This window comes from Parasteatoda tepidariorum, chromosome 11 (assembly GCF_982258835.1).
Source record: "Parasteatoda tepidariorum strain Cologne lab strain chromosome 11, Ptep-v5.0, whole genome shotgun sequence".
NCBI classification, from domain to species: Eukaryota; Metazoa; Arthropoda; class Arachnida; order Araneae; family Theridiidae; genus Parasteatoda; species Parasteatoda tepidariorum.
The window spans coordinates 16,325,672-16,346,258 of NC_141765.1; the positions used below are offsets into that span (position 1 = coordinate 16,325,672).

General features: G+C 30.3%; 1 protein-coding gene across 1 annotated transcript in view; it reads left to right on the forward strand.

The window, feature by feature from the left end:
- Positions 1 to 20,587, forward strand: part of Gycbeta100B (guanylate cyclase soluble subunit beta-1-like) — a 55,903-nt gene that overhangs the window by 21,405 nt on the left and 13,911 nt on the right. The window contains exons 6-7 of the mRNA XM_087154650.1: positions 3,314 to 3,580; positions 16,662 to 16,899. Coding sequence (XP_087010776.1) covers positions 3,314 to 3,580; positions 16,662 to 16,899 — 505 coding nt within the window. The remainder of the gene's footprint in view (positions 1 to 3,313; positions 3,581 to 16,661; positions 16,900 to 20,587) is intronic.

A 20,587-nucleotide genomic window follows, 5' to 3' on the forward strand; every position in this document is an offset into this window, starting at 1 on the left:
TCTAGCATTGGGATAGACTAGCTTTCCTGAATACCTTTTTGATAAAACTAAACCGCATTTGCTTTACCATGGAGAGGAAAACCACAAAAACTTTTCGTGACTAACTCAACAATTAGGTATTATGTCAGCACTGAGATCAGTGTTTTCCAAGAGCAGAATTCAACTTCACTAGCCATCGCTGGAGTTTGAACCTGGATCGACTCATTGGGGGGTGACCACACTACCCCCTAAGCCAACCAGCATCACTTTATAATGATTACAATAAATTTTCACCATATTATGGTTCAAAGAGATCAACCAATTTTCTTGACAGAGTAGATACGCTCAAAAATTGGAAAATAAAAATTACTTGGCTTCTTGGCCGCAAAATAATATTTAAGTTAAGAAAATAAAAGACTGCTGAATCATTTTTTTTTTGTACTTTAAATCATACTTGTTTTCTCATTAATTTCGATAGAAAATAGTCAGATTTTGATAAGTTTTTGTTGAGTGCTTCTTTACTTTCACTCGTTTTTTCAAGAGATATTCTGAAAATATACTTTTTAGAAGTGACCTTTGCAAAACACACATTGCGCACTAGGTAAAAGGGTGAAAGAGTCATGGAAAACAAAAACTTTTTTGATATGTTTGCTTACAATAAGAAATTTAAGTGCAATCTAAAAGAAGTATTTATTATTTCATTAAATTCTTAGTTAAAATTAACTAATAAATTTTATTCAAAAGTGCAGAAAAATGACGTAGCTAATGAAAAAATTTACACAAAAAAAATTTAACTTTTGAAAAGATAATCTGTGGATCGGTACAAAATCAGGTTAGAAGCCATTAAACTCACCTCCATATAAATTAAGTTGAAATTTCCTGCAATTCGTGGGTGAATATATATATATATATATATATATATATATATATATATATATATTATGTTTCATTAGAACTTTAGCAAAATTGATAAAATATGTCTATGTTTTAAAAAATCAGGGTGCCTGAAAGATATAAAAACGTTAAAAATAACTCAAGGAATATATATCGGTTTAAAAATTCAGTAGTGAAATATTTTCAAAAGAAGAATTCGTTAATACCAAACTTGTTTCCTAACCGTGCAGCTCAGGAAGGGGCAATTTCACAATTCTAAATAAGAAGCATTGTTTTTCTATTAAACATTTGGATTCTTCAGAAAAAAGATCCCAATTTAATTTAGAGTGCTTAAAGGAATCTCAAAGTAAAATTTAAAAAGAAAATGGAATTATCTCGAGAAACTCCAAACTCTACCCAGCTTCACCCCCTATGCCGAGATTGGGGATTGGGGGAGGGCCGAGTTTAATGTTATGAAATGTTATATGTTTTATATTTACAAAATATAAAACATATTTTAATTTTATTTTAATTTTCATTTTTATTATATTTCAATTTTATTTTAATTTCATTTTAATTTTATTTAATTTTATTTTAATTTTAATTTATTTTTAATTTATTTTAATTTTATTAATTTTATTAATTTTGATTTATTTTAATTTTATATTAATTTTATTTAAATTTCAATTTATTTTATTTTAATTTTATTTAAATTTCAATTTATTTTATTTTAATTTTATTTTAAATTTATTTCAATTTTATTTTAGTTTTATATTAGTTTTAATTTAATTTTATTTCAATTTTATTTTATTTATTTAGTTATTCATTTATTTGTTTTTGACCAGGCGAGTATTTTTTGAGATTTCCCCATTTTAAACAGTTCTTATCCCATTTTCATTTAGCGGTTACATCTGTGAAACAAAAAGCAAAAGGTTGTAAAGTGAAAGGGAGATATTTCTTTTCTGAAGAATTCAAATATGCAATAAAAAATGGGGGTTTCCATGTAAGAGTTTGAAGTAACATCAGGAGGTGAGGTTAAATGTCGATTTTGTTATCAAAATCAAAACATCTTTTGAAAACATTTCACGCGTATATTTTTAGATTACTGATCCAAACAATATTTATAAAGATATTTCTTCATTTCTATATTCTTCGGACACCCTTTAAATAAATAATAGTGTGCTTTTATTTCATTTCAAGCTGATAGTTTAACCCTTTCTTACCTATTTTTTTCTTTAAAATCAACAAATTATTTTTTCAAAACTTTTTTGTGGCATAAGCAGAAGTTATGCAATTCTTTATTTTCTTTATTTCTGTGACTAGATTTTTTTTATTGTGACTAGATTTTTTTTATTGTGACTAGATTATTTTTTGTTTGTTCAGTAGAAAATTAATTTCGCCCACATTCGAACTCAATTTTAACGAGAAAAAGGGGCTGATGCAATCTCTCTCTAAATCACAGAGCTCGTTTAACCAGATTTGGCCAAAATTATGCACAAAAACGTGTGTAAACACGTACAATGTATTCGCAATGAAAATAATACTTAGAATTGAGAGAAAGGAGACCTTCCATTTCTAAATGGTCTATAATCTAGCATAATATTTGGAAATGTAATACTGTAATTTACTCAGCTTCAAAGTTCGAAAATGAACTAAAAAATGCATTCACAGCCAGCTTTTACATTTGACCACTTTGTCTGAACTGGTTACCCTCTCTTCAAACGTAAACACCACAACCAATGAGAGGAGTTTCAACCACGACAGTTTTAATATCCACCTTGCTGCATATACACGACGGTTGTTTGGTTAGTTAATGAGATCGAACTCACGATGCACAGCTCTCTACCAGCACCGACTATACAACCGAAGCGTAATAGATAAGTACTGCATTTAGCACGAAACCATTTTTTGAAAGCATCGTCTTTTTTATAAACTTTTTCAATAATGTTTTTGAGCTTTTAAAGTTTTTTGAAGTTCCTTGACTCGACTGGAAATAAAATTTTCCAGTAATACACATAAAGGACTTACTCATTACACACAATATATGAGTAATTTAAATTTAATGTGTGTTTTAAAATTCTTCTGATTTGAAAAAAAAAAATTAACAAGCAGTCAGATGCATTTTCACTGACAACTTCAATAAAATAATCTTCAAGAAATTCAAATAAAATTGCTCTTTAATTCATGCTTACAAAAAAAGAATGTTAAATAGGGTTTCAAAATTAAATCAACCATTTTGTTAAATTAACTTCATTATCTCTCTAAATCAGGGCTCACAAGATTGGCTGTAAAGACATTGAAATTAATGGAATATAAATTAAAACATTTTATTAAATTTTAGCTAGTTATTTTTAGCGCAATTTAAACAGAAAAAGTAGTTCATTTCAGAAGTAGTTTAAGGTAAGAATGGGTTAAACAAAGTACATACTTCTAATTTTATTATTCTTCATAAAACATTTAGCATGAGACTAAAAGGCCAAATGCTTTACCTACCAGAAACAGACCATATGCTCTTTTTATGTTCACCAAGTGTTCTCAATTTGGATGATTTGAATAGAAGAAGCCTCTACCTCAGCGATATTCCATTACACGATGCCACAAGAGATTTGGTTCTTCTTTCCGAACACTTCGTTGCAGAATATAAGTTAGCAAAGAACTTAGAAATTCTTACTGATAAACTTCAACAAACCCACAGAGAATTGGAAGACGAGAAACAAAAAACCGACAAGTAAGTTGAATTTAGATTTTACACTAAGAACTCCCTCGCATATTAGAAGAATCAATAATTTCAGTATAATAGTTTATATTACAGGAATTAAGAATTCCCTAAAGTTTACACTAGAGTAATTAGGATCTCCTAAATTATAGTTTACATTAGAGGAATGAAGGACCCATATTAGAGTTTACAATAAAAGAATTTAAAAATTTTATCTCATTTAACAAATAAAGCGATAAAACTTAAGCGAAAAGATATACTTGATAATGTAAAAACTTCATTTGCATCAAAAATTATAAAGGTGAAAAAACTGACATGTTTCGTGTGCTCTAAAATGGGAGGCTATTCTCAAGACTCACCAGGCGTAAATGAGGAGAACAAAACATATATATAACAGAAAACGTGAAGTTGCCACAGAAAATGGAAAATAAATGAAAGTGGGAAACGAAATTGCACAAAACCGTGGTAGACCAGCGAGGCAAATCAGGGTTAGAAATTTATGTTATTTACTAGGAATTTGGCATTCATATTAATGAAACAAGATTCCAGATCATCAAGATGAGCTGATGTGCCAAAAAAGATTTTTGGCATTTTTGAAATTAAATGTATGCCCGAGGTTCCAAGAATGCGTGGTATAAGATGTCTTATCGAATTCTTGATGACGGTTATAGATTTCATGTTCCCTTAATTTAAATTTTAAAGCACGTCTTGACTGTCCAATGTAGCCAAAGTTGCGTTTGCAAAGTATGAGGAAAATTCCCCACCGAGTCTTAGTACCTTTATGTCTCTTTAAAATTGTTAACAGGCCTGAAAATGACTTTGAACCAAAACGGAATACGGTATAAGCAATTCTGTAGCAAACGGAAAGATAAACGGTTTAGTAACAGTCTCATTTTTAAAAAATGGACTTTTTGGTTAAAAAAGTTTAACTACATCGGAATTAATTAAAAAAGGACTACACGTTTAACCTCCAGCAAGCGGAGGAAGTTAAATTCGGAATAAGAGTCAAAGCAAAGGTTAAATGCACAGAAAATTTCTAGCGATTAGGGTTATTAGAATTAAGATGGGGAAGAGGTAAAGGCACAGCAAAATGTTTACTATAAACAGAAATGGAAAAATGATCAGGATAGTTAGTTACTAGAACATCTAAAAAAGTAGAGTAAAACTAATTTCAGCATCTAAAATAAATTAAATGATTGGGTCAACAGAGTTGACAGCAGAAAGTAGCCATTTAAGATTTGGATCACATTCTACTAAGACAAGCGTGTCGTCAACATATTTTTTCCACTATGAGAGTTGGAATAATTTAAAGACTTTTCCTTCAAATTCCACATTTATAGTTTTTGATGAAAATAAAATTTTAACATTATTGGAGATTACACTAGCAGAACTAGAAGTCCTATACTAGAGTTTACACTGAAGGAATTTTCAACCATATTAGTGTTTACACTAAGGAAATTGAAGAGCTTGAGTTAATTTCATGATAAGCCATATTTCGAAATTATGGCCAGTTCGCGCTTGTGATAAAAAAAAATCACTATGATATAACCAGGTGTTATTGTGTATTCTGCAGTCTAGTGGAAATTCCGTAAAAAAGAAACTATGGCACAGTAATCTCCTTCGGGAAAAAAGTGTGGCTTATCACTATATTTTCTTTGGCAAAAAATCCTTCCCAATATTCGATCTAACACTAGATTAATTTAGAAACTTTCTGGGGCGTATTTTGATTAATTTCCAATGAAGACGTTTTAATTTTTTAAATTTTCTGAATAGATTAAAAAAATTTGCTAGATTTAAACTCTTAGAAGTATTAATAAGAATGGAGAAATTCCACAAATAAAACATTAATCCTTAATCCCATTTTCCAAGAAACAATGCTTTTCAATCTTGTCTCATTAATAACGCCAAAATTATTATGTTATGTTCTTTTATGTGTTTATTTATTTGAGACTAAAGATAATCACATTTTCTACAATGTAAAGTTGGATTTCTTATCCATACATTTTAATTTAAGAGCTTCTATGTATTTCGAAAGTTTCATTTTTCCACTTTTCTCGTATGTATAAAAATAATTCAGTAAGCACTCTAAAAATTAAATATGTTTATTTAAAAGTCAGCAATGATTAAAATTTTGCTATCTTAGTAATAGTATAGAAACTCCAAAGAAAAACACGAAACTCCTTTAATTAACAAAGCAAATTAAAACTCCGGTTTTACACTAAATTATTGATTGAATAACAATGAAAAAGGATAAATAAAAAAAAATTTAAAAAAAGAGACCTACAAATTTAAATTTATAATAATGTTTCTTTTGAGTTGTTCTCAGTTTTAATACACGAAAATAAGAATTTTCATTAAAAAATTAAGAAAACTGATAATAAATATTTTAGAATAGAGTCTTAAGTAGTATCAATATATAAGACTACATCGAAATATCGCATGTACATCGAAATATAATCAACATTTTCCAAAGAATATACTTCATGCTTGAATATTAAATATAAATCTAGAAATCGAGTATTAAATATAAAAAATCAAACTATGAGTTAGAAAGAGTGCACTGTACAATATTTACATACAATATACTAACTTGCATTACCTATTTCAAGAATATATACTTGTCCTCGTCAGTTTTTCTTTAACCTTCTTTTTAGTAAAATTTGCAAAAATAAAATAAAAGAATATCGATATATCTCGTGAAATATGGTTATACATATATAACGTTATTTTAAACTTCAGCACGATGTTTGAAATATTTTTAGGACTGCAGGCTATTGCACTTAACCTTTAAAGAAAACTTCCATTTTTGTTAATATTTTAAGACAGTTACGGCTTAAATCAATATTGACTAATTCAATAAATGACATTTCGAATCTGATGTATTGACATAACATTTCTCATCATTCTTTAATGCCTCTTTTTTTTAATTATGCCATTTATTAAATTATTATATAGTAGCATTTTGATTTTTATCTGAATATTTATTGCGACACATTTTATTTTGCAAACAAAAAAATTAATATTTATTAATTTTACCCGTATCATTATTATGAAGAGTAATTTCTTTTCATTAGGTAACATAACTCATGAACACAGCTTTATTGTTTTATTTGAAATCAACCTTTTTAAATACAAAAGACTAACTTTTATGGAAATTTACAAGATATCGATTAAAAACGTGCATCGAGCCAAAAAGAAAATAACTTTTGTTTTCACGTAATAAGTGTCATTTTTGATGGGGTTGATCATGTGATAATTCGAACAAACTACTTATTAAGTAACGAAATCAAATAAAAACCGTTATTCTTGTAAATTAAAATAAAATTTTAAGTAAAATTTAAATAAGAAAATAAAGAAAGAAACAATAAGCAACTCATTATGTCAAATTTGCAATGCATGTTATGTGCCTCAATTAATACAGTAAAAGTCTGTTTGTAACAGCAGATAGATTTGTCGTCATGAACAAATATACATGTTTAATGTAAAAATCGTAGTAAAAAAAGACAAAAAAATAAAATAAAGTGCATTCGCGGGTTTTAACATTATCTCTATCAGTGAATGCTGATTTTAATAGTTAGCTGTCAGGACGGGAAATAACAGAACATTGCACATATATTAATTTGAAATGTGAGGCATGTTTCCTAAAAATAGTAGAAGAATTTTTCTTGTGTAAGGAAAAAGATAACTTGGCCGATGGTCGCACTAACGTTATCATTATAAACATAAAAATTTAAGATTGCAAGAAGGAAATAAGTGAAATAGGGAATATAGGAAGAAAGTAAGCTGCATTTTAATTTTCACTTTTGTGTAGTAATACCACAATAAAAAAATTCTGTTTAATTTACAGAAAACTCTCAGCTGGTGTGCCGGTATGAAATTGTTTATTTCATTAAAAAAACTCTGATGCTTATAAGCGAACGCCTGTTTTTTAAGCAGATGAATATTATTTTAACAAGCAAACTCTATTATTTTTACAAAAAAAATAAGTAAATATGCCAGCATTGTGGTCAGTGCTAACCGAGAGCAGAATTTGTAAGACGCCTTGATTCAAAACCGGGTCTCTTAAATGAAATGCCTTCAAAGGCAAGTCAATCGCAGAGACTTTGGCTAATTCAAATAAATGAACATCTTATTAATTTATACCAAACTTATTTAAAAGCTTGCGTTGGATTTTTCCATGTATTACTATGGTGATTTCCCACAGCAGGAATGTTGGGATTTTACACAGACATGAAACTATGAAAAAGCAACGCATTTTGGACATCCCCTGAACCACGATAAATCTGGTGTTTGGTTTTGGAGAAAAAAAACTTTAAGATGGCTTTCCTACTTATTTAAATCATATTTAAGTGGAAAAACTTTCAAAACTATAGTGGCCCACCTTGAAAAATGTCTGGCACTTTAACTTAACGAAAAATTATATCTCAAAACAAATAATAATCAGGTAGTGCATCAATTGAACAATTAAATCGAATCGCAATTTTATTTATACAATGTTCAAACTATGAAATAATTGCTAAGAAGTAAGAGCAAGTATGGAAAATAGTATAATTATTTGAAAAAAAGTTAAACTTATGTTACGGTAAGCAATACAATAAGCATGGCAAAAGCTGAAATTTAAACTGAGTTTTAATCCATTTATGATTAAGGTGAAAAGCAGAAAAACAATATTTTGAAAACCTGCATTAAATATACTGAGAAAGAGTGTAAAGAAAAAGGAATTTTCTGCAGCGCTCAGGAAATGATTAAATACAGAAAAAAAAAATCTTCATTTTTAAACAGCTTTTTTTTTCTATGAAAAATAATGTTTTTTTTTTTCAGTAGAATTTACAGTTGTTTTTAACAATGCAGAAATAAATAAATAGATCTTCAGTTTTGCCCTTTTCGTATAAAATTGCTTACTTAAACAACGGATTTTTTTCCTTCCAAAAAAATGTGTCATAGCGGAATGTGTAATAGCGGAAAGTTAATAATTTTGAAATCGTTCTAAATGCACAATTTTTGCATCTTTGTTAGCCCTATGACGGTGACTTAAAAAAATATCGTAATAGCGGACTTCTTGTGTAATACGCCGTACTTGTTGCATTCAACTATTACGAATTATTCAAAACAATGAATTTACTTGAATACTTAACAGTACATTTAAACCAAAATATGTTCTACATAATAGGTAGTTATAGTTTTTTCTTTTTTAACTTCGCCAACTGACATACATCTGTCTTCCCTAACATCACAGCAACAAATAAATAAATAATCCCAAGAAACTGAAGCGGTGAGATATTACCTGATTCATTCGCTTCCAAAATTTAAAAATAGCAATTGTCATCCCACAGTTTCAAGCCCTTCAAAAATAGGCGTTCATTTTCAAGACTTGTCAGGCGTGAATGAGAAGAAATAAAAGTGATTTGAAATTAAAAATGTAAAGTAATCAACGAAATATGGGAAATAAAGATGAGAAACAAAACTAAAAAAAACCGCGGTAACCGTTAGAGAGGAAAAAGGAAAAACAGAACGAGAAAAACCACGGTAGCCGAGAGGGGCAAATCAGAGTAAAATGCATTTCCACGTGCTATGGAGAGGTGATGAGTAATTAATGTCGTTATTTGGGGAGTCAGAAAAATATGAATAAAACAAGATATACCAGGTCATCAAGATGAGCTGATGTGATTGGGTTGGAAATAATGTTCGTCTTATCTGTAATAATTTCGGCCTTGAATTTATGCCAAAGATTCCAACAATGTGCAGCAATTGAAGATTTATCGAAGTCTTGATAATAAACTATCAATCATGTCCCTTAAGTTTAAACTTTCTATATCCGTCTATTTTGTCGACTGTTATTTTATTTTATAACCGTCGTTGAACAACCGACCCAATTTTATGTGTTTACGACTACTAATGTTCAACTCCGTAGCCTTGTAATTTTGAACCCAATCTAGAAGACAAGGGAACTCCTTGATCGAGCATTGGGAGAAAGTTTGCCTTCGTGGAGGACTTTTTTGATGGAACAAACCCGCATTTGCGTTACATGGGAAAGAAGACCACGAGAACCTCCCACGGTTAGCCTGACGGCAAGGGGACTCTAACCCATGATCCGTCTACCACTAAAGTTACTTCACGTCAGCACTGTGGTCCATGCAAGCCGGATGCGGAATTCGTATCGACTAGGATTCGAACCCGGTTCGCCTCATTTGAAGGCGAACGCTCTATCCCCTGAGCCATCGCGGCTCATTGAGTGTTATTTACTATTTATGTATTTATGACGCAAATTAAGTTTTTAATCAGGTAATGTCACTGCAAATAATTTAAAATCGCATCCTTTATCAATACCCCCACCTTATGAGCATTTGAATGGTTCGAAACAGGACTTCCGTATGCTGTGTAACTTTAAGATATAAGACAAGAAAAGGATAAGAATATTTGACTCTTATAAAAGTGTCTAAAAGAAAACAGCATACAAAGAATTAGAAATTGCGACGAACAATAGACATTCCATACCTACTGAATTTCAATCATTGTATAAATGGATGAATGATATAAAATGGTCAGAGCAGCTTTTGTGTTGAAGGGAATTTTGATAATTATACCAGAGAACGTGTATTGTGCTATTAATACATATCTTCATCCTCTTCAGATAGATGCCAAACCATTAGAGGACTCTTATCGTTGCCATTCTCCATAACTCTATTATTAATAATATTCTGATATGTATTTAGCTTTAGCAAAGATCAAAATTTAAAATAGTAAATTCTTTGATACCTAAATATAAAAACATGATTCGTGCAAACTACAAAAAATATATTTTTCAAAAGACTAAAGGGTACTTTGTAATAAATAAAGTTAAATTGGTGTTTAAATCTATGCAAAATTTGGTACTTCACTTAAAACCTACACTATTGGAATTTTCATTCTGAAATTACGGTAAAATAACGGCAGCAGCCTGTCTATCCGATTAACCATAAGTTTATGATTAGGAAAAATTATTTAGGTTTACGGTTTTGAAACAGTTTACAACTGGTATAGTTTAAAAACCGTAAATACTGAAATATACGGCTTCGTAACCATTCCAGCTGACATAGTTTTTAAACTAAAAAAAATGATACTTAAAAGACCTTAGAGCTTTGTGGGTGTAACACAATTTATACGTTAATGATAGTTCGTATTCTAATAGTCCAGGGTCATTGATTGAAGAGTGCAAGATACAGGAAATGCTTCGTGTATTGTAGGAATGGTAGAAATATTATGGTATCAAAGCTGGGATTTAAACCCTTGTTCGACCGGTCTTGAGATTGACCGATTAACCCTTTCTGCTACAGTGTGTACCCAGCTGCACGGAACAAAATGGTTTCATAAGGTGGGTCTAGTAAGTGAGAATAAAAATCCTAGTTGTAAACCGTATTGGGTAAAAACAATTAATAAACGTTTTTTCTAACACTTAATAGTTTGAATATCATCTTTTTTTACGGTTATTAGCCTGTTTGGGTTAAATATGGTAAAATTACAATTCAAAAAGTTTTAATTTGGCCATTTTTACCGAGAAATTTCTAGCAGTGACAGGAAATTAAAATTTTAAAGATTAATATATGTTTTAGCACTTTGATTTGTTAGAACAGTTTAAGCATTTTTAACAAAGTAAAAAAATCAAAAGCATTTATTTCGAATTTTCAGTTTTTGTATTTTATGGAATAAAGATTATTTATGTTACTTAAACTCTATTCATATTATAAATTGCTTTAGGCCATGTTAGTTTAATACACAATATAACACAACACAATTTGTTTATTTGCATATATGTGTAAATTGTATGGAATGAGGCTACTTTATATTTTAAAATCTAATAATTTTTATTTACTAATGCATAGTATGTATATTTTAATAACTTTGCTTATTAAAAAAGCATTGTAAAAAAATATCCCAACCAAATGCTCCCTATCTAACATAAAACAGGAACTTACAGATTTTTGTGTTTAAAAAGAAGCAAGTTGGAGATGAATAATGTTCAGCAATAAAATCAATCATAAAACAAAAACTAAATTTCCTTTTAAAAAAATTCATTACATCTTCTAATTGTATTACTAGAATGGAAACTTCTAAGTCGATGATTTATCTCAAAAATCGTTTTATTGCGTGATCATTTTATTGCGTGAACGATATCTTTAAAATCAACTTACTTCGTTACACAGCTCGCTTTTGATATAAAAAAAATACTTCTGTTAACTTTCATTTTAATGGCATTACTAGATAATTTGTAAAAGAAATAGAAAAAATCATTTTTAACTTATGGGGTTCGTTTTAAGCATTGTTCTTACTTTAAATCAGTGGAAACTTTCCGAAAAACGAAAATATTTTTGCTATATAGGAATTCTTCAAAAACTTAGTTTCAATGCTTTATTTTAAGAAAATTCATAAAATTAATTATATGTATAATAGAATTTTTCTTTTACTTTTTTTTTAAGTTTAAAATTTTAAAAAGTTCTGGAGGAATTTGAGAAAGTTTTTACCATTCACTCACTAAGCGAGAAGCTCTATTTTTCATTTATTCATTTAGAGTTTAATAAAATTTAATATGATTCTAATTAGTCGCTAACTTAATATGACGCCAATTAGAACCATATCAGTGTACTTCTTAAACTTAACATGATTATACGATACAATGATTGAAATTGAACAGAAATGTAATTTAATTTAGCATCTTATTAATGTTGTATTTTATTCGAGCCGTATTATGGGGGGAGCTGCTAATATTGTGTCAACTAATATAAAATTAGATAATCATTTTTAAAAACTTTATATTTTTGCTCCTTCTTAAATAACACCTCGCATAAATAAGACAGAAAAAATTTAGAAAGGTATTATTTCTATTTTTCAACTAAACATTTTTTAACGTTAAAACTTTTTGTAAAAAAAATCTTTAAGTTCATTAAAAATCGAAATATTTTTGACGAATTTAGGAAACATCGTTTTTTCAGGTGTTTCATGAAAATTTGTATACTTAAATTCATGAAATTTGTATATTTAAAATATATTAGCAAATTTGTATATTTTGCATTATATTTTGACACATACGTGTTTTATTCAGTACCGAAACCATTTGCACGTTTAAAGAAAGAGAAGATTGCCAAATCTTCGTTTAGATTTGAGCACCAACTTATAAAATAAAATTAACTCTGAAAAATTTTATACTTTTTCCGTTTCGCTTTTATACTTTTTTCGCTTTTATATTTTTTTATACTTTTTTCCTTTTTTATATTTTCTTATTTTGTTTTTATACTTCTTCAGTTTTATACTTTTGCACATAATATTGTTGCAACCTTAATTTTTTACATTACTGGACGAAATAACTGTACAAATTAATGCGTCATATACTTATTTTATTTTATAACCACAGTTGAACAGCCTACCCAATTTGTGAACTTACGATTACCAATGTTCAACTCTGCAGCTTTATAATTTTGAACCCAAGCCATAAAACAAGGGAACTCCGGGATTTAATATTAGATGAAATTACCTTTGTGGAGGACTTTTTGATGGAACTAACTCGCCCTTGCGTTACATGGGGAGAAAAACCTCGAAAGCTTCCCACAATTACCCTGACGACAAGGGAACTCTAACCCATGATCCATCTCTAACTGAGGATATTTTACGTCAGCACTGTAATCGATGCAGAATTCTTATCGACCAGCCATAGCAGGGATTCAATCCCGGGTCACCTCATTAGAAGGCAAACGAAGTATCCCCTGAACGAGCATGACTTATTATCTGATACTTTAGTTTTATTTGGGAGGAAATCATTTCAAGTTTACGTTTTTTTTAGTTTGCAGTAAATTTTCATGGTTTAACGCTTAACTGTTCTTTTCTAACAGTTAACAATTTTTTATGAGCAAGAATTATCGATAAAAAAAATTACATTACTTGAGACATCTTAAAAACATCTTCTTAAATGCTAATTACAAATAGTTTGAAATTTCACTTACATGAAATTATGCTACGTATTTATAATATTAATAATACTCTTAATATTTATAATGTCTCCGCAGGAAATAAAAGTTATTGCAAACTGTTTTGACTTAAGATATTGTTTGCCGCATTCTATCTCGATTACATCATAATAAATAAAGAAATCTACAACCTTTAAATTTATAATTTATCTCCGCATATTCTTTAATAAACAAGATATTTCTCTGTTATGCTTCTAGAATGTTTAAACAAACAATGTTTAAATTGCGGAAAGATGTTAATATGATTGATGAGGAATTTGAATATAATTATTGCGCAATTTGAATATAATTGTTGAGCAATTTGAATATATTCATAACTTTCTTTTTTATACAAATCCAAGTAAAAAAAATCATTCACCATATCTCTTATACTTAGCCATTTTGTAATTCCAAGATAATTTATGTTTCATAATTATTCCCATCTTATTGTCATCGTGTAAAGAATCGAAACACCCCAATCAGACTGCATCATCTTAATTGCGTCGTTCCATTTAGAGAAACGCATGCAGTTAATATCGTTGAAGATTATCAGCGCTCTCAAGAAAACATCTTCTTAAATGGTAATTATGGATGGTTTGAAATTTCCCTTACCCGAAATGTATTCTATGGTGATATTAATAATGCTTCATATGAAATACGTGCCATTACTAATGATTGTTTTGGAGTACGAAATTATTTGCTGAATTGCATCATGATTACAGCAATTTATAAAGAATGAAGAAATCTACGCCTTTTATATTAATACAATTTATTTACATGCGTTTTTTTAATAAAAACATTTTGTTATCAAATATTTAGAACTTTTTAAAACAAGCAATATTTAAGCTTTAAATATTGCGAAATTATTTGCTGAATTGCATCATGATTACAGCAATTTATAAAGAATGAAGAAATCTACGCCTTTTATATTAATGCAATTTATTTACATGCGTTTTTTTAATAAAAACAATTTGTTATCAAATATTTAGAACTTTTTAAAACAAGCAATATTTAAGCTTTAAATATATTTGCTGAATTGCATCATGATTACAGCAATTTATAAAGAATGAAGAAATCTACGCCTTTTATATTAGTACAATTTATTTACAAACGTTTTTTAATAAAAACATTTTGCTATGAGCCATTTAGAATTTTTAAAAACAAGCAATATGTATGCTTTAAATATAGCGAAATTTAAAGCAGTTTACTTACTTTTTAACGCATTTCACGTTTAAAGACGGTAAGTTCAGGTTGGATAAAGGTAGAACAAAAATCTGGACTTTTTTACTATTCTAAATTGTATATAATAAAAATTGTTATAAACATTTATACATTATTGTTGTTATACATTACATTATTTTTATTACTTAATTTGATAAACGTGAAAATGTCTTAAATTTTTAGGTATACAAAATCCAAAACATGAATAGAATTAGTCAAATAGTTTATAAGAAATGAAAATTATAAACTGCAATATCGTCCTTCTTCCTACCGATTTGGGCAATATTACCTAATTGAAAACTTAATTCGCTTCAAAAATATATAAATAGAAAATAATAGTCGTCATGTTTCAGGCACTCAAAATCAGGAGCTCATTTTCCAGACTTGAATGAGAAGAAACAGAAGTTAATTAAAATATAAAATGAAAAGTTGCCGACGAAAAAAGGAAAAATGAAGGTGAGAAAAAAACTAGTAGAACCACAGTAGCCGAGAGAGAAAAAGGTAGAAAAAAAACAGAGCAAGAAAAACCACAGTGGCCGAGAGGGGTAAATCAGTGTAAAATGCATTTCCACGTGCTATGGAGATGTGGTGAGGAACTAATGTTGTTAACATGAGAATCAGCATTCATATGAATAAAACAAGATTCTAGGGAATCAAGATGACCTGATGTGACTGGGGTGAAAATAATTTTGGCATTGTCGAAATTGAATTTGTGACCAAGATTCCAACAATGTGCGGCAATTGATGATTTCTCGTATTCTTGATAGCTGACATATCCATCGTGCTCCTTAAGTCTAAATTTTAAAGTAGCACCTAGTTTGTCCGGTATAGCCAAGGTCGCACTGACAAGGAATCTAGTGAATGAACCAGCGATCACCAAAGCTGAAAGGAACTTTAATAGATTTGCCTTTGATTTTTCTAACAGGCTTAAAAATGGCTTGAAAACCAAAATGGGAGAGGATATTAGCAATTTTATAACAAATAAGAGAAAAAAACAGTGAAGTTACAAGCTCTCTGTAAGATTTTCTATATTGAAGCTATACCCTGCATATTAAGATTCGCAAAAGAAAAGCTATGTTTATTAAGAGAAAGTACCCTTTTGTGTCTGATTTCGTAATTAATGAGATTACGACGTTAAATGATTGATATATTATAATTCTACTACTTTAATCATTAAGTTAATCTTGAATTATTTGGTGTTCCGTTATTTTTTTTTTTTTTTTTTGTTTGTTTTCTTCAGTTTACAAAACATTTGTCTAAAAATTTCAGCTTTGGTTCCGTTTCACGTATATGTATAAATAAAAGTTTAAAAAAAAGGCGCAATATGATAGTAAAATATACATTAATGCTCTTAAATATTAAATCTAAAATAATATAACAATTAACGATTTAACTAATTTAAATAGGATCATATAGAACGGTTGGCAGGGCGCTGGACTCACGTTCGTGAGAACTGGAGTTCAAATTCAGCCGGCCGAAGACTCCCCGTGTAGTGAATGGCGACTGATGCACATTAAAATGGTCGGGTCACAAAGTCATCCATGTTCCTATAGCAAATTATACCTCTTGGGGTGCTGTATTGGAGATTGATCGTTCTCTAGTTCAGGTCGAAATTACTATCTGTGGATGAATGAATGGGTTCACGCTATAAACGAGTGTAGCAGAAATCAAATTCTCGACCATAGATGGCGCTACTGGAAAATAAGAACAATCGCACTCCTTAATGGCCTACGACAAGAACAACCAATGAAAATAATATTCAATTATAAGAAAATTACTGTCATTATTAACTGTCATGAACTAGTAAGAGTAATAAAGTAAGATGGCTTCGATAACTTTTTTAAATTAATTTTATTATTCTGTAAAATGTTAATTTTATGACTTTAAAATTCTTTCAGGTTGTTGTATTCTATACTACCACCTTCAGTTGCAAATGATTTGCGACATAATAGACCAGTACCAGCCAGAAAATATGAATTGGTGACTATCCTTTTCAGTGGAATCGTTGGATTCAGTCAATATTGTGCAAATCATTCGGATTCTATAGGCGCAAGAAAAATTGTACACCTTCTTAACAACATATACACTACTTTTGATGTACTTACTGATCCAGTAAAGAATCCAAACGTATACAAGGTAAAATCATTCATGAAAAAAATTTTAAAAAACTTACAAATTTTTGGGATCTATTGCATTTGTTATACTGCAGCACCTTTATGCACTAATTTCATAAGTTAAAAAAACATTGTTTTTATGAAATTTATCACTTTATTATTTTAAATAAACTAAAATTTAATTTAATAATGTGATGATCATCTAGGAAGTAGTTAATAAAACCAAACTTACACCAGCGCAATCGATTCACTGGTTTGCACGCAGATTAGAATAGCATAACAACTAGACCTTGCTGTGCTAAACACAATAGTAAAAAAAATTTCGTTGTGACAAAATGCTTTAAACTACACTTATCCAGAAATTGGTAAAACCAATGGGATGATGGTGAACTTATATGCTAGCCTTAAAGAACTTTGCTCGCTCGAGAACAGACCGTAATGCGATTGTAAACTAGAATGAGTCGAGAAATATATTTTTTTTTAATTTCGGAACGCTACGGTGCGGGATAATTGCCTATTGTAATAATAATAAAAATGGCATAAAAATCTTTCAAACTGGCTTACATCTTCCGTTCGAGCATCGTACTTAAAATTAAGAAAAATTTGAAAAAATCGCGTCTTTTTTTTAGAACATTTAAGTTGGCTAAAACTAGTGAAATAAACAAGCTTAGTTCTTTATGCTTGTTTGATGAATTGAAATGTTACATATTCACTGTTATATCTGGGATCTTATTATTGAGACAAAACCACATATTTTACAGCATGTAGTGTATTCAGAATAGCTTCGAACCAAAATTACTTCGATAAAAGTAACTTTTGTTTTTTTTTCCTTTCAAATTAAATTCTATGCTGAAATGATAATAATATGGCATTTTTTCAAACACTCTTCAGATTATTTGAACTATTCTCATTTTTCACTCCATTAATCTGGTGCTGCCATCTAGTAATTAAGATGGAGAAATGAGTACTGCTAACATCTACTGAGTCATTTTGTCCCATCGCAGTTATATGAGCTTCTGCAATATTGAGATGAAATGAAGTTTGTGCAATGCACTCGTAAGTTCATAGTCACCAGTGAGGAAATTTATATTGTGGCATAGGACAGAGCCCCCAGCTTGCTGCTGCTTACAACACTGTGTTACGCATGTCAGCTATAACTGTGAGATATCTTATAATCAGCTATGATAATAAAATAATAGGTGCAAAAAAATACTGAGTTTTCTAAAAAAATTTTAAAAAAGCATGCAGTTTCATGCATTTCACTACGCTGCTTATTGAAAATTATATTGGTAGAGCCTTTTTATCACACATTTCATTCGTCTATATATACATAATATTGACAGAGTACATGAATTTTTAATGCTCAGTAATACAAAAACAGTCTATTTTTTGTTAATATTATTCCCATGTAGACTACATAATAATCAACATTTCTAATAACTACATATACTCATCTTGAAAATTGCCAAGAAACACTTACACTTTTCGAAATTATTAATTATATACATTGATTGAAGAAATGAAACTAATTACATATTTAGCGGAGAAAATGTGCATTTATTATATTGCAAAATGGTACACATATTTTCAAATCGAAAAATAAGAAGAATTAAATAAATATGCTCCTTAGACGATTTCTGAACAGCTACAAAAAATGGGTTTTCTTGCCAGAATAAAACAGGTATGATTGTCTTAGTAAGATGTATGAGTACCTCGGACACTAATGCATGTTTTTCATTTGTTATTTAAGATGTCTACAAAACTATCAGGGTGCTTTTGGAGGAAATTATCCCACTCTTCTCTCAAGGCGGTTATCAACTCTTACACAGCTCGGGGAGGGCTTGTTGTTTGAGAATCACGACTGCCAAGGGCATCACAGGCAGATTCTATGGAATTTAGGTCCGGGGAGTACGCAGGCCATGGCACACAGGCAATACCTTCACTTTCTAGAGTGTCAGATACCTCCGCGCTGTGTGGCTGCTCATTGTCAGTTATAAACAGAAATTCTGGACCTACAACACACCTAAAAAGACGAGCATGATCCAGAATAATATCTCTACAATACCGTTGGGATGTAGTGCCACCTCACTCAAAATTGTGAAGCGTGATGTTCTGCCGTTGGTTGTGTATAATGCCGTCGCATACCAGCACGCCTGAGCCAAACCGATCCTATTTATGAACATAATGCAGCGCATAACGTGTTCCCTCCTCTCTCTAAACTAACTGGTGAGAGAATAACATGTCACAGTGAAACGGGATTCATCGTAGAACATCACTCTGAACCACTGTTGGTCACTCCAACCAATATGTTCCTTACAGCAGCGTAATCGATGGCGTGGTTGAAGCGAGATGCATTGAACAGTTTTCCGTGCATACGGACCAACTTTGTTCAATCGCCATGAGTTTGTTCTGTTTGAAACCTGAGTACCGGTAGTGGTAGCAAAGTCTGCAGCTATCTAACTAGGAGTGACATTTCTGTTTCTTTTTACCACTAGCAATACATGGGTGGTGTTCCTACCACATCGGCAGGCTTTTGCATAGCATTTCCAGCTTCAGTGACCTTTTCTTAATCGAGAGATGAGACTTTTTGAAATTTCCAATACTGTGGTCACAGTGGTGACACTTTAACCTGCGTCCAATGGTCCAACTAATCGCCTTCGGATCGTAAGCACTCAAATGATGTCTTGCTGATATTTTGCATTTAATCATTGCAATTCCTTCTTATTAGACAATACAGTCGGTTACCGGCCAAGGCCATCTCAGTCAGTTTACCCCATCTAGTTTACCCCATCAGTTACCCCATTCGATGCTATATTTCTCCATCCATTAATTCCCAAATCTTTCAACCACTTCTCCACTCTATTCCAACACCACCTTGAATTTCACTGAAATAAGTTCAACAACCTATGGGGAGCTATATTGGTTAAGCAGCTAACATCATGAATTTTCGAATGAATGAGGAACTTGTATATATTGCTCTTTATACAAATAACAGGTCCTGCTCTACCACGCCCTCTGCGCTTTATTTTACGGTTATTGGTGAGCTGTTTGGGATATTACCTTGCAGAAATCAGTTTCTCCTCAGTTATTGTCAAGCAGTATCAATGAAGCGTATTCAAGGTAACAAAATCAAACGGTGTTATAAACTGTATCTTACGTACCTAAAAGGGCTGGGAAATGTTTTATGTGTTGCGAAACCACTTTTTTTACCCAATAAGTACTCTAAGAAGGCAATTTCATATATTTTCCCATTTGATGTTGGAAATTTCTAGGAAATCTATTTTCGATATTACTTATGAATATTTAGACTTTTATGCACTATTCTCTCATATTTAGCATGATTTTTGATATTTTTCTAAAACATGTTAACAAAACCAATATAATATTTTTCTAAAATAAAACCATGGAACCAGGAAGTAACCACGTACTTCAGATTTTTTTACAGTACAAATACCGCTTTATCCAAAAACTACCGATGACTTGCAAAATCATAGATAAACAGGAGGATATAGAAATGTATCAATTGCTGCATTCTGCTTAAATAACTAGAAATTTGTTGCCATCAAAATTTTAAAAAAAACTAGTTACAAAGTTCGTCAGCAAATAACACTGCTAACCGAAAAAAAAAACAAATAATTCTAAATAATCTTCATTTGCAGCAGTACCACGGTGCAGACTGTCGACGTAACTTACTAGTTCAAATGTTTAAA